The 13,553-nt window shown below is 45.7% G+C and overlaps 1 protein-coding gene across 1 annotated transcript in view; it reads left to right on the plus strand.

The window, feature by feature from the left end:
- MAPK6 (mitogen-activated protein kinase 6) overlaps nt 1-11,127 on the plus strand; it is a 16,909-nt gene extending 5,782 nt beyond the window's left edge. Inside the window, exons 3-5 of the mRNA XM_004709434.2 lie at nt 3,748-3,912; nt 7,416-7,617; nt 8,787-11,127. Coding sequence (XP_004709491.1) covers nt 3,748-3,912; nt 7,416-7,617; nt 8,787-9,888 — 1,469 coding nt within the window. The 3' untranslated portion in view covers nt 9,889-11,127. The remainder of the gene's footprint in view (nt 1-3,747; nt 3,913-7,415; nt 7,618-8,786) is intronic.
- The last annotated feature ends 2,426 nt before the right edge of the window (nt 11,128-13,553 follow it).

The following is a 13,553-nucleotide window of genomic DNA, read 5'->3' on the forward strand; positions in this document are numbered from 1 at the left end:
TGTATGGATTGTGATAGAGTTGTATGAGCTCTGTTTCTGAACTGGTGGAAAGATTCAAGTTTTAGTTCTCTTCTTGCTACTAGATAGTTTATTGGTAAAGCAGTAAACCCTTTTTAAAAAGCAGTGGGAAGGGAGATCTAGAGGTGCCAACCTTCCTTAGAGGCCTCATCTGAGGGTAGTGTGAATGGCCAGGGACTAAGCCTTCGTGGGAAGTGTGTGGAGTTTTGCATTTGCAGGAAGTGCCCTAGGCTTTCTTCCCAGCATATTTCTGTCAAGCAGCTAGCTTGTTACTCTGTGGCTGCTCCAGCCAAGCGCAGCCCTTCCACTTGTGCAATGCCTTCTCTTTCCCGACTCTAGTCTTCTGCGCCAGCTTTTCCCACCCTCCTCTTCTTCCTTCCCCCAGTGCTCAGTATTCAGACATGGTGTAATTGTTTCAGTCTTACACAAAATCGAAAATTCCCCCCTTGACCCCACAACCTTCTCTGTTAGTACTATATGAGGGGTACTCAAAAGAAATCCCAGAATTTTTTTCAAAGCTATTATGTATTTACCGCATGTATTCGTGTATAAGCTGGATTTTCCAGCACATTTTAATGCAGTTTTTGTGATAAAATTAGGTATCTCGCTTATATCCGGGTTGGCTTATACTCAAGTATATATGATAATTTTCTTTTACAAAACAACCTTATTACCTTTAGACTACTCTCCATTATGCTTAATACATTTGTCAAATCTATGATTCCATGCTTGGAAACATTTTCCAAACTCATCTGTTTGGATGGCTGACAGCACCTCCTTCGTTTCTTTCTTTACCTCTTCTGCATCATCAAATCACCATCCTTTCATGTCCGTCTGCATTCATGGAAACAAAAAGAAGTTGCATGGAGTGAGGTCAAGTGAGTAAGGTGTGTGGGACAAGAGAGGCATGATGTTTTTTGCCAAAAACAGGCACACAGATGGCTGCGTGAGCAGGTGCATTGTCATGGTGGCAAAACCAGTCCCCATCTGCTGTAAATCAGACCTTTTTTGTCTCACACTGTTACGTAATCTTTTCAGAACTTCTAAATAGAAAGCTTGATTAATAGTCTGACCTGGTGCAATGAACTCCAAATGCACTATCCCCCTCATATCACATTTTTTTGGGGGGAGTACCCCCTCGTATTTTTTGCTCCCCTTTAAAGTAACACTCTTCTTAAGAGACTCTGGATGTTTACATACTCTCTGTATTTCCTCCCACCCCCAGTGTGCATGCAGAAACTGAGGCCCAGGTTGTGCCTGCCAGGGCAGGGTGAGGGCTGTAGAGTCCCAGGGCAGCGGCTGCTGGGGGAGCTGCAGTCAGGTAGTGGGGAAGGTGGTCACGGGGCCCAGCTGCTTCTGGTGGTAGGCCAAGGCTTTCATGGAGATACTGTACTACCACAGGCCCGGAGGCCATCCCCCAGCCACTGGGCTGTGGCTCCGCCAGCCTGTGTCCCCACCATGGCCCCTCATGGAGGTGGGCATGTTTGCAGGAGTCCTGAGGTATGTACCTGAGAGCTGGTTCCCGCAGGAGGAGTAGCACACAGTCAGCCAGGGTCCACAGCAAGACGACGTGAGCTGAGCAAGGTCTCTTGCCTTGTCCTCTGTGATGATGGGAGAGCCCAGCTCCAGGCCTTGGTCTCCTTTCCTTCCCAGCCGTACTTCCTGGGTGCTCTCATTCATTCTCTTTCATTCCTTCATGTCCCACTTGCGTGGGGCAATCCTCAAACTCCTATCTTCAGCCCTGACTCCTCTCCTTCAACTTTCAGACTCCTACGGAACATTGCCCCTTGATTATCTTAACGGGTATCTCAAACGTTACTGAACTTCTGTTGCTCCTCCCTGACGCTCTCCCTGGTCTGTGTTCCTCATCTTGGCACAGGTAAACCAGCTGCTCCATTTTGTAGTTGCTTAGGCCAAGATGTTGGCATTGCCCTTGACTTTCATTGTGCAGAGAGGCTCTTGAGAATATGCCTGGAATCTAACTGCTTGCTCTAACCTTTACCTCTACCACCCGGTACAGTCAGCCATCACATAGCTCCTGTTCTAATGCAGGACCTTTCACCTAGCCTTCCTGCTTCCATATTTGCCTTCTCTGTTCTAGAAGCACATAGCCATCAGCGTTCCACATAAAGCATGATAGCGCCTGCCTTTTCTCTGCCCCAAACTCTAATGGCTTCCCATCCAAGTCAGGGCAAAGGAAACGGATCTCATCTCCTTCTGCTTGGCTCCTGTCTGGTCGATTCCCCAGCCACTGCACACTGGGCCTTTGCATGCATTCCAGCACCTTCCTGAAACCGACTTTCTCCGTGAGAATGTGGAAGGTGTGTTCCGCACTGTCTCTAAATGTCTCCTTCATGTGTAGCTTCTCGGTGAGGCCTTGCCTGGCTGCTCATCCTGTGTTAACTCCAGCCCCAGCACTCCCTAGCATTCGTAGCTTACTCTGTTTTTCTTCACGGCTTGTGTCATCATTTGTCCCCCTTTGACATAGGCTCTCATTTCTCCACTGCTCTGTTCCCCAGTGCCTGGATTAGGACCTTGCTCTCAGTCATTGCTCAAGGAAATCTGAATGTTACATGAATTTTTAGAAATTGGTAGAAAAGTAATTGGAATGGGTTTTTCTCTTTCTTTGTTACCCAGTGATCCTAAAATTTCCCCTCTGACTTATTTAATAGTAGTCCCGGATTGGAAGTGTTCACTGAGCCAGACACATGAGGGTTTTGCAACTCTGGTCCAGCCCTTCCTTTTATTAGTGATGAAATAAATTCCCTGAGATGTCGTGTGTTTCCCCTAAACTTGCGGCCAGTTAGTGAGATAGCCAAAACTAGGCTCCCAGTCAGGGGGCGATGTAGCAACGATGAAAAATACAACTTTCCTCTAGTTCCTAATTGTTTCCTCCCTGCTCCCACTACCATGATATGAATTCTACCTTGCAAGTCTGGCTAGACCAGAGGATGTACACTGGTACAGATAGGAACTGGAAATCCAGGGAATCCAGGGCAGATGAGCCCTACAGGACCAGTGGTGTGAGTGGCGATACTGGGAGGGTAGAGGGAGAATGGGTTGGAAAGAGGGAACCGATTACAAGGAACTATATGTGACCTCCTCCCTGGGGGACGGACAACTGAAAAGTGGGTGAAGGGAGATGTCAGACAGGGCAAGATATGACAAAATAACAATTTATGAATTATCAAGGGCTCATGAGGGTTGGGTAGCGGGGAGGGAGGGGAAATATTAGGATCTAATGCCGGAGGCTTAAGTGGAGAGGAAATGTTTTGAGAATGATGAGGGCAATGAATGTACAGATGCGCTTTACACAATTGATGTATGTATGGATCGTGATGAGTTGTATGAGCCCCTAATAAAATGATTAAAAAAACAACACTAGGCTCCACCCACGTCTCTTAGATCGCAATCCATTTCTCTCTTCACCACTCGCTGATACCATAATAGGGGGCCACACTTCACGAGTTGATTCTTTGTGGAAACAAAAGCAGCTGAAAATAAATTTATGAGGAGTAGGGATAGAAATAGAATGATCTTTTTTAGCAGATTAGTGAGACTTAAGTTAGTGAAACCCACTGACAAGTGATTAATTTAAAACCATACCCCCCTGTGGCCCTTACACTGTACTTAAGTCCACTTCCCATTGTTTTCATGTGTGCTGCCAGATAGGTAAAGATGGAGGGCTTTCTTTTATTCATGTTTTATGTGTTGCTTTTTTGGTCGCAGGTGCACATGAACTTGAACAGATGCAACTGATTCTAGAATCTATTCCTGTTGTCCATGAGGAAGACCGCCAGGAGCTTCTCAGCGTCATTCCAGTTTACATTAGAAACGACATGACTGAGCCACACAAACCTTTAACTCAGCTGCTTCCAGGAATTAGTCGAGAAGGTACTGGGATACAAGAGTAACTCTCACGTTGGTGTCTGTGTGGTGGGTGGGTAAATGCGTGCATGTGTGGAATCTTTTCATCATGTGTTCTTCTCCCAAATAGTCTTGAGCTACTAAAGATATGCCTAAGACCTCAACTCTCACTTCCTCTCTTCTGTGTCCTGGTCCTTAGTTTGGGATCTGTCTCTTTGTTCCTCTGAACCAGTTTACCAGACTCCAGAATACGGACCCCTCCTTCCTGGTTCTAATCTCCTTGACTCTGACCTCCTCTATAGACTGGATGCCTCTGGGTGGACGCCCGGGGCGCGCATATTGAAGCAGGGGCGCTCACCAAATGAGTGGGGTTCTGTGAGGATGTGAAAGCGATTTAGAAGTGAGATGTCATGGGGAAAACAAGGGCTTCAGAGCAAGGGAGAGGGAGTGGGAGGAGCAACAAGCATATGAGTAACTCCACTCATTCACCTGAGCAAAGTAGACTCAGGTGAGGAGGACTTGTAGCTCTGGCTCGTTATCGCAAAGTCTTTTAAAGTAGGAAGACGTAGGCTCGGTGGGCATTGTTAGGTGGAAAATGCTTAGGTTTTTCTTCAACTGCATGATTTGAATGTAGTTTGGGGATTTTCCTCATCTAGGTATGCAGAGTTTCATATTTATCTAGAACATAGTTACAATTTTACCTAGTACACCTCCAGCTGTCAAGGCGATGGGTGTTATAATCCTTGAGTGGGAGGTTTTAGATTGAGAGGGAGGTGCTGCTTGACTCCCACCGATTGCGGGAGACAGAACGTGGAGTCTCTACATAGAAGCAATAAGGGGATACTATCCATTGTGGAAATTGTAAAGTCCGAAAGGGTGACAGATAGTATCATCATGATAGGAACAGAGTGTCTGTTAACACTTTATTTACACAACCGCTGAAGACAAAGCAGATGAATAAGCAAATGTGAAGAAAGCTGATGGTGCCCGGCTATCAAAAGATATAGATAGCGTCTGGGGTCTTAAAAGCTTGAAGGTAAACAAGCAGCCATCTAGCTCAGAAGCAACAAAGCCCACATGGAACAACATATCAGCCTGTGTGATCATGAGGTGTCGAACGGATCACTGAAGACAAATGGGTGCATAAGCAAACGTGGCGAAGAAAGCTGATGGTGCCCGGCTAGCAAGAAGTATAGCATCTGGGGTCTTAAAGGCTTGAAGGTAATCAAGCGGCCATCAAGCTCAGGAGTAACAAAACCCACATGGAAGAAGCACACCAGTCTATGCAACCACGAGGTGTCGAAGGGGTCAGGTATAAGGCATCATCAGAACAAAAAAAATCTTACCATAGTGAATGATGGGGGGAGTGCAGAGTGGAGACCCAAAGCCCATTAGTAGGCCACTGGAGATCCCCTTGCAGAGGGGTTTCAGGGGGCTGGTGGGGAAGATGAGCCAGTCAGGGTGCGATGTAGCAGCAATGAAAAATACAACTTTCCTCTAGTTCCTAAATCTTTGCTCCCCGTTCCCACTATCATGACACAAATTCGACCTTGCAAGTCTGGCTAGACCAGAGGATGTACACTGGTACAGATAGGAACTGGAAATATAGGGAATCCAGGGCGGATGATCCCTACAGGACCAGTGGTGTGAGTGGCGATACAGGGAGGGTAGAGGGAGAGTAGGTAGGAAAGAGGGAACCGATTACAAGGAACTATATGTGACCTCCTCCCTGGGGGACGGACAACAGAAAAGTGGGTGAAGGGAGACATCGGATAGGGCAAGATATGACAAAATAACAATTTATAAATTATCAAGGGTTCATGAGGGGGGTACGGGGAGGGAGGGGAAAAATGAGGACCTAATGCTCGGGGCTTAAGTGGAGAGGAAATGTTTTGAGAATGATGAGGGCAATGAATGTACAAATGTGCTTTACACAATTGATGTGTGCATGGATTGTGATAAGAGTTGTATGAGCCCCTAATAAAGTGATTTAAAAAAACCAAAAACACTTTATTTTCAAATGTGGTAAAGACTTTAAAACTCTGTTTTCATTTACTATCCTGTCTTAGTCAAGTTTCTCCTTTTGTCCCTCAAATGTGGATCGTTGGCCCCCTCAAACTGGGCTTCAGTCAAGAATCACTTTAGAAAGTGGTTGTGATGTCTCTCTCCCTGTGCTTTCTCCCCACTAACGTTACGTTTTGAAGAGAGCAGCCTTATACATGGTCCCAAGGTCTGGATCTGATTTTGTTTTCCCGTCTGGTGTTCATTTGTTCTGTTTTCTCATTTTCTGTAAATGGTAAGTTGACTCTAAAGGCCATGTTGATTTAGATTAGACTTTTTAGTCAAAACCTTTCCTAGGTGAGTAGACAGACGGTGAGCAGGTAGTAAAGGTCAGTCGGTGTGTCTCAGAGTCTGCTGTGAGAACAGACTAAGATTCCCCAGTATGAATCTGAAGTCAGAATCGGAGACTTGGCTCTCTTCAGTGCCATGTCTGTGGTTAGGGAGCAGAGCTAGTAGATGGTGTAGCTGCTCCTGGCATGGGGGTTGTTGGCGGGTCATGAGGAATGGGAGCGTGCAGGTAGTGTAGTGCCAGGGCAACCTTCGGGTTGGTGACGTGGTTCAGGAGCTCTAGGAAGACCTTCCAGACTGAGCTAGTGGGAATAATTAATTGAGTGTATGGCTGTCCCACCAGGGCCCTTAAATGATCAGGTCCAGTATGTGAACCCTGCTGGAGTATGGCTGATGTGAGATAGAAAGAAAGAGCTTATTGACAGGGAGGGAGGGGGAAAAGGACTTTAAATATGTCCTAGGACCCTATGCTTAAATTTAATCTTTATGCCTTCATAGTTATATGTTTCTTATCTGCATTTGATACATGAAACTGAAGTTCAGCAAGAGTAAGAAACTGTTCAGGCCTAGCTAGTCAATCAGTTCAGCAATGGAGTTGCAAAGCTGGGGTTCCCCATCGCTGTTGCACCTGAGTGGATTCCAGCTTGGGTGAACCTACGCTGCGCTGCACAGGAGCACCACGCCGTAGGACTGGCAGGGTTTCAGGCCTGCCTTCCACGCTGTCATCGAGTGATGCAGACCTTTCCGTTAGCAGCTGACTGCAAACAGTGTGCACCACAGTGATTGAAACTGCCGTTATTAGACCATTTGACAAAAATAGCAGCTTCTGGTGCTCACCTGAATGGATCTGATTATAAAATGCCCTTTCCCCCCTTTTTGTTTACAACTGGCAAGAATATGAGATTGGGGTACATTTTAAACTATTTACTCTTTGAGTAAAAACCTTTTTAAAAATCTGTAAACCAGATAAGTTTGTTTTATTTCTCGGGGAAAGCTCAAATGAACCCACCTTTGAATTGTCTAGTCTTTTAAAAAAATACAGGTTGATGGCAATTCTGGTTGTGTAGTGTGAAGTGGAAAGGTCATCCCTTAGCTGATCCGTTAAGGGAATGAGACTAAGGTTGTCCGTCTTCTAAATATTAGCAGTCATTTCTTAGAAAGTCTCGCCTTTCCTTCTGCAGCACTGGGCTTCCTGGAACAAATTTTGACCTTCAGTCCCATGGACCGGTTGACAGCAGAGGAAGCACTCTCCCACCCTTACATGAGCATCTACGCGTTCCCAACGGACGAGCCGATCTCAAGCCACCCCTTCCACATTGAAGATGAAGTCGATGATATTCTGCTAATGGATGAAACGCATAGTCACATTTATAACTGGGAGAGGTACGTGAATCCTGAAAGGGAAATGGTGTTCGTTAAGTTTCCTCTGTCCCATACCGTAATCAGCTCTGTTTTTAATAGTATGTGATAGGGCATTGCAGAAGTCTTAAAACTAAAGTATGGTCCTCTTGGGCTTCTGGTTCAGTTCTTCTTAAGATCTTTGAATAGGCCTGGGGGATTGAAAGGGTTACTAGTTAGAATAAGCACCAACAGGGAAAGTTGAATGAATGCTGCTTAGAAACATTTTCAAAGTCATCAAGGCATGTTTAGCTAATAAAAGTTAAATGTTCTCTATAAATGTGAGGATTTGAAGGTTTGACATCTGAAATGTTCTAAACTATTGCTTTTATTCATGTGAAAATGTTAAGATACCTAGTAAAGGATCGGTCTAGTGCTCGGGTTTCTACTCTGTTTTGAGGGTAGAAATGGCTGTGGTCAAGGAGCCCGGGTGGCACAAGGGCTACCTGTTGGCCAGCAGTTGGCTGCCCCAGCCTCTCCAGTGGGAGAAAGAGGTGGCATGTGTCCACCTCACCTTCTGGCTTTTGCAGGTCTGCCTGTAACCATGGAGAGAGCTCTTTTTCTCTTCGTGGGCTTGAATTCCAGAAGGACTTCTTCTCGGCCCTGTCTGCCTGGTTACCAGTAGAGGGAAAACTTGTCAGATACCCGACTGAGGTTAGAGATCTGCATTTTGTGGCCACACAACGGATTTTCTCCGTGTGGAACTGTTAAGACTTGAACTGCGGACGTGTGAGCCATCCAGATACTTGTTAGCAGCTGTGACTGAGGTAGATGAAAATTAGGATGGAGAGAGAACAAGTGTGCAGTGGCCACTGGTCCTGTAAGAAGGGAGTACTTCAGGGTTTGTCACGATATCACCGTATACACCGAGTTTTCCAGCACATTTTTAATGTGGTTTTTGTCTTAAAATTAGGTGGTGCCTCGATTGATATTCGGGGTGGCTTATATTTGAGTGTGTATGGTATATACTTCATTGACAGTTACCAAATGCTGCCTTTCTGTGTGGCTCTGTATAGTAACCGATCTTACCTTTCACTACATCCGTTTCTGGAAGGCAAGGCAGGCTCACGGCTCACGGCTCACCCAGTGCGTTCCCATACAGGGGCTCCGTGAATTGGATTTGGAAACCATGCTCGTGTATTCATTTCTTTCAGGTGCCATGATTGCCAGTTTTCCGAGCATGACTGGCCCGTCCACAACAACTTTGACATTGATGAAGTCCAGCTCGATCCCAGAGCTCTGTCTGATGTCACCGACGAGGAAGAAGTGCAGGTCGATCCGCGGAAATACCTGGATGGAGATCGTGAAAAGTATCTGGAGGATCCAGCTTTTGATGCCAGTTACTCGGCCGAGTGTTGCTGGCAGGACCCAGACTACCATGAAAACAAATACTGCGACCTGGAGTGCGGCCACACGTGTGACTACAAGACGAGGGCCGCCTCCTACCTGGACAGCTTAGTGTGGCGAGAGAGTGAAGTCAACCACTACTATGAGCCCAAGCTCATCATCGATCTTTCCAACTGGAAAGAGCAAAGCAAAGACAAGTCAGATAAGAGAGGCAAGTCGAAGTGTGAGAGGAACGGACTGGTCAAAGCCCAGATCGCCCTCGAGGAAGCGTCCCAGCAGCTGGCGGAGAAAGAGAGGGAGAAGAGCCAGGGGTTTGATTTCGATTCCTTTATCGCAGGCACTATTCAGCTTAGTTCACAGCATGAGCCTACCGCTGTCGTTGATAAATTAAATGACTTGAATAGCTCAGTGTCCCAACTAGAATTGAAAAGCTTGATATCTAAGTCAGTAAGCCGAGAAAAACAGGAAAAAGGGATGGCAAACTTGGCGCAGTTAGAAGCATTGTACCAGTCTTCTTGGGATAGCCAGTTTGTCAGTGGAGGGGAGGACTGTTTTCTCATTAACCAGTTTTGTTGTGAGGTACGGAAGGATGAGCAGGTAGAGAAGGAGAACACGTACACCAGTTACTTGGACAAGTTCTTTAGCAGGAAAGAAGATGCTGAAATGCTAGACATAGAGCCGGGGGAGGAGGGGAAGCTCGGCGGGAGAGGGCACGAGGAGGGGTTTCTGAACCACAGCGGGGAGCTTCTCTTTAACAAGCAGCTCGAATCCATAGGCATCCCGCAGTTCCACAGTCCAGTGGGGTCCCCACTGAAGTCCATCCAAGCCACACTAACACCGTCTGCAATGAAGTCGTCCCCGCAGATTCCTCATAAGACGTACAGCAGCATTCTGAAACATCTGAACTAAAATGCGCAGCAGACATTTCTCTCTGTATTCTTCATGAAATGCGTTTCGTCTTTTTTTATTACTAGTGTTTTAAGTCTTTTTTCTGACTTGAATCAGACGGTGTTATTTTAGTCAGGATTCCTTAGTTGTTGGTTTTTACAATTCAGACTTCGTTTCTACACGTGAGGTAGTTTTCATTGTAACTGGCACGTCGTTTGCACACACACGAGAACAGGGCAAAGGACGCAGTGCAGGGGAGACAGTGCACTGAAACGAGCGCAGGCTCCTCTCCTGGAGCAGTGCTGCCTGTCTGACAGGAAACAAAATCTTGCCTTGAAACTTACACAGTGAGACTGTACATAGCTGCATGGAAATATCTATTTTTTTTCCTAAGACATTTTTCATTCATGAGTATTTTCAAGTTTTTCATACTGTACACATTTCTTAAAACACATGATACCAGCAGCAACTGAAAACGAATGGCGAATTTGGTACCCATGTGTTATCTACCTCAAGGTAACAAGAGTTTGTGGCGAGACATATACCACCCACAGTGCTTCACAATATGCACTTCTACGTAGCCAGCGTTTATTGTAGTCAGCTCCTCTTATAAATGTTCTGGTATGCATTCTTTATAGTGAAGTGTTAATTCATCACATCTTATTTATTTTAGCAAGCCAGTCTTATGTCCTGTATTTAATTATAGAAAGTTACCTTAGTTGATGAAGTGTATTTGCAAACACACACTCCCTCCACCCAATTCGGCACTCTGCTTTGTTGCCCACCGAGCTGCATCTCTCAGGGCAGCTTGTCCGAAGGTTGTCCACGCACTCACTTTTGCTCAAGTGTTCATTTTAAGTCAAGTGCTCACTGTGTATAGGAATTTGTATTTTGGAGGTGCTTGATCTATCTACAAAGAAAAATTAGGAATTACTTTATTACAAATGCTCCTAGAAGTCTTAATTGTGTTTATTTTTAAACCAAACCAAACCAAACCTGTAATGTTAGACTTGTGTGCATGGAAGTAACTAAGGTACATCATTATTGTAGTTTGAAAGTTGTACATAAGACATATTTTGTTTTTACTGAATGATCTATTTCCCCATCCCAAGGCAAGCATGAATAAAATTAGGTTAAATGTAGCATGTGACATCTTGGTCTCTTAGAAATTTGTTTCATCTATTTTATTTTATGGAATACTGTCTGTATCTTTGGTTATCCTGTTTGAAGAAAAAGGACAAATAAAACATGGCCAGCAAATACGGCTCCTGTTTCACTACTTTGGTCACGAGACCTCTCTGCTGGATTGAAGCCAATGTAAGGGGGATCTCTCTTTAGTTCCACTTTCCAACTTTTTTGAATTGTGGCTGTATTTAATTTTGCTAGGCTGAAAGGCTTAGAAGAAAAAGATTCTTGTCTCCATATAGAAATCCCTTGGCTTGACTTACCTTCACACATTTAAATGGAGTAAGGCCTTGGTCTGCTACTAGTCTGTTCTGTAGAAAGTGTGGGGGCAGCTGTGAACTGCTCCCAGAACCCGGCCTCCCTCCGCAGTGCGCCTTTCCTCCACCTCAGAAACCATCCTCTTCCGGTTTTCATTGTCCTTCATCTAGTCAATTCTTTCCATGTTTTTAGACTTCTCTCTTCTCAAGGAACCATTGATTGGTTTTAAAAAAAAATCTTTTTAAATGCAGGTATTTTCTGGACGAACAAGACCTCTGTTAGACCTTGTGCATTTCAACATCAGGTCTGGTTACCTTGAGAAGGCACGCTCTAAGGTGTAGTGATGAGAGATTGATCTGTGGGGGGAGAGATGTGGGAGGCATTAGAGAGCTGGGCAGGCTGCGCGTGGGGAGGGCATCGTGCATGTGGGAGGCCAGGGAAACACGGGTGGCACTACTTTTGTCAGAACCCTTTCTGCTAAAACAGATTGTTCTGAAAATCCCAAGTCCCTTTGGAATGTGGAAGACTGGACCTGAGAGGCCCAGGACTCCCTACTGGGAAATCTGTAATCGGTGTTTATCTCTTCATTTGGGCAGTTTCATGACTATATGCATCAACGGCCTGACTTTTCTTAGTATGACTTAAGCTTTTTCCATCAAATAAAGAATTAGAATGTAAATCCTTTGACTCCCTACCTGTAAAATAATGCCTGGTCTTGGTGGGCCCAAGCCAGGTATTAAGTTGTAAAATCCAGAAAAAATCTCTCTTCCACTGCCAGAATGTAAATGCTTTCCTCTGCCTATGAAGACAATGTGCTTAAAAAAAGAGAGAGAAAATAATCAGGGCCTGGGGGCATGGTTTGGGCTCTATGAAGGTTTCCTGAGACAAGGAAATACAGGTGACAGGGCAAGGGACACGAACTCTGTTAATGGACAATGAACTGTCAACACCGTGGCATGACCTTTCAATGAACTGTCAACACCGTGGCATGACCTTTTTTTTTTTTTTTCTTTAAAGAACGCGCTTTTTTCCAATGACGCACTCTTGAGTGAGCGTTTCAGCTGTCACACAACTTTCAGACTTTGGGGCAACTTGTGCCATTCAATTGGCCACCGCTCTGACCGAAGGGCCCAGGATCATACTTTGAGGAGAGACTGCTGACGCTTAAGTTGTAGGCTAAGTTTGGACAGAACCAGCCCATCCACTTCCTTTTCTGGTTGCTATTTAAAATGAGTGTTGAAGCCAACAGGAAAAGTGCGTGGGGTGATTTTTAAGAACGCTCTGCACCCCCTTGTTGGGTCAGCTGGCCTACAGTTGATTTGAAGCTCGTAAACACCTGCAGCTGAAATGGAAATCCTCTTTCTTCTCACAGAGACGCTTGCCTGAATTTGGTGGGGTAGTCCCAGGCCTAGTTTTAAAATGTCAGGAGGCGTAATTGTATTTGTAACTTAAATTCTCAACACAACTCTGACCCATCCTACAGGGGTCCTCTACCTTGTTTGCACACAGCCACCTGTTCATCTGGTGGGAGTTACAAATGCTTCGGACGGCTGGAAGAGCCGGGCCATGCAATGTCACGTCACCACAGACTCATGTCCCAAGTGGTGCCCTGTGGTAGCCTTGGCAGGAGGAGGCCCATTTCTTCAGATTCACACATTCAGACAAGTCCTTAGCTAGTGGCAGCATGTACTGACACCTGGGATAGCTTTTCTAGAAACCTGAGAGGCAGAAAATGATGGTGGGTGACCTATGTCCCGAACAGGTCACTAAACAGGTTACAAGTGACATCTAGGTGGTTTCAAACTTGCACGCCTACAAACCCCTTGGCCATGAGGATTCTTCCAAACGGGTGAGAGTCAATATCTAGAAGCAGAATTGGTGGGTCACTGAGAATGTGTCAAGGCTGAGATGTGTACTCTCCCAATTGGCCCCCATGCACACTCCCACCCCAGTGCATGCGAGTTCCTGCTGATGCACAGCCTCCCAAGCGAGAAGCCAAGTCTTTCCCACCTAGTCATCTTACCAACTTGCTGTGGTTGGCTTACTTTCCAGGAGAAATCCAGACGGTCTGATTCCCAACAATTGCAGGCAGGCAGGCGTGGCTCCGCCTGACGGATCCTTATGCAGTCACTGATGATGAGGGAGCCTTGTGTACGTAGTTCCTCTTGCTCACTGTAGCTTGGGAGCAGGTTAAATCTCAAGACTGGGCCAGCAGCGACGTCATTTATGGTGCAGTCCACGTC

This window comes from Echinops telfairi, unplaced genomic scaffold (assembly GCF_000313985.2).
Source record: "Echinops telfairi isolate 266 unplaced genomic scaffold, ASM31398v2 ScPeMD7_8;HRSCAF=38, whole genome shotgun sequence".
Lineage (NCBI taxonomy): Eukaryota > Metazoa > Chordata > Mammalia > Afrosoricida > Tenrecidae > Echinops > Echinops telfairi.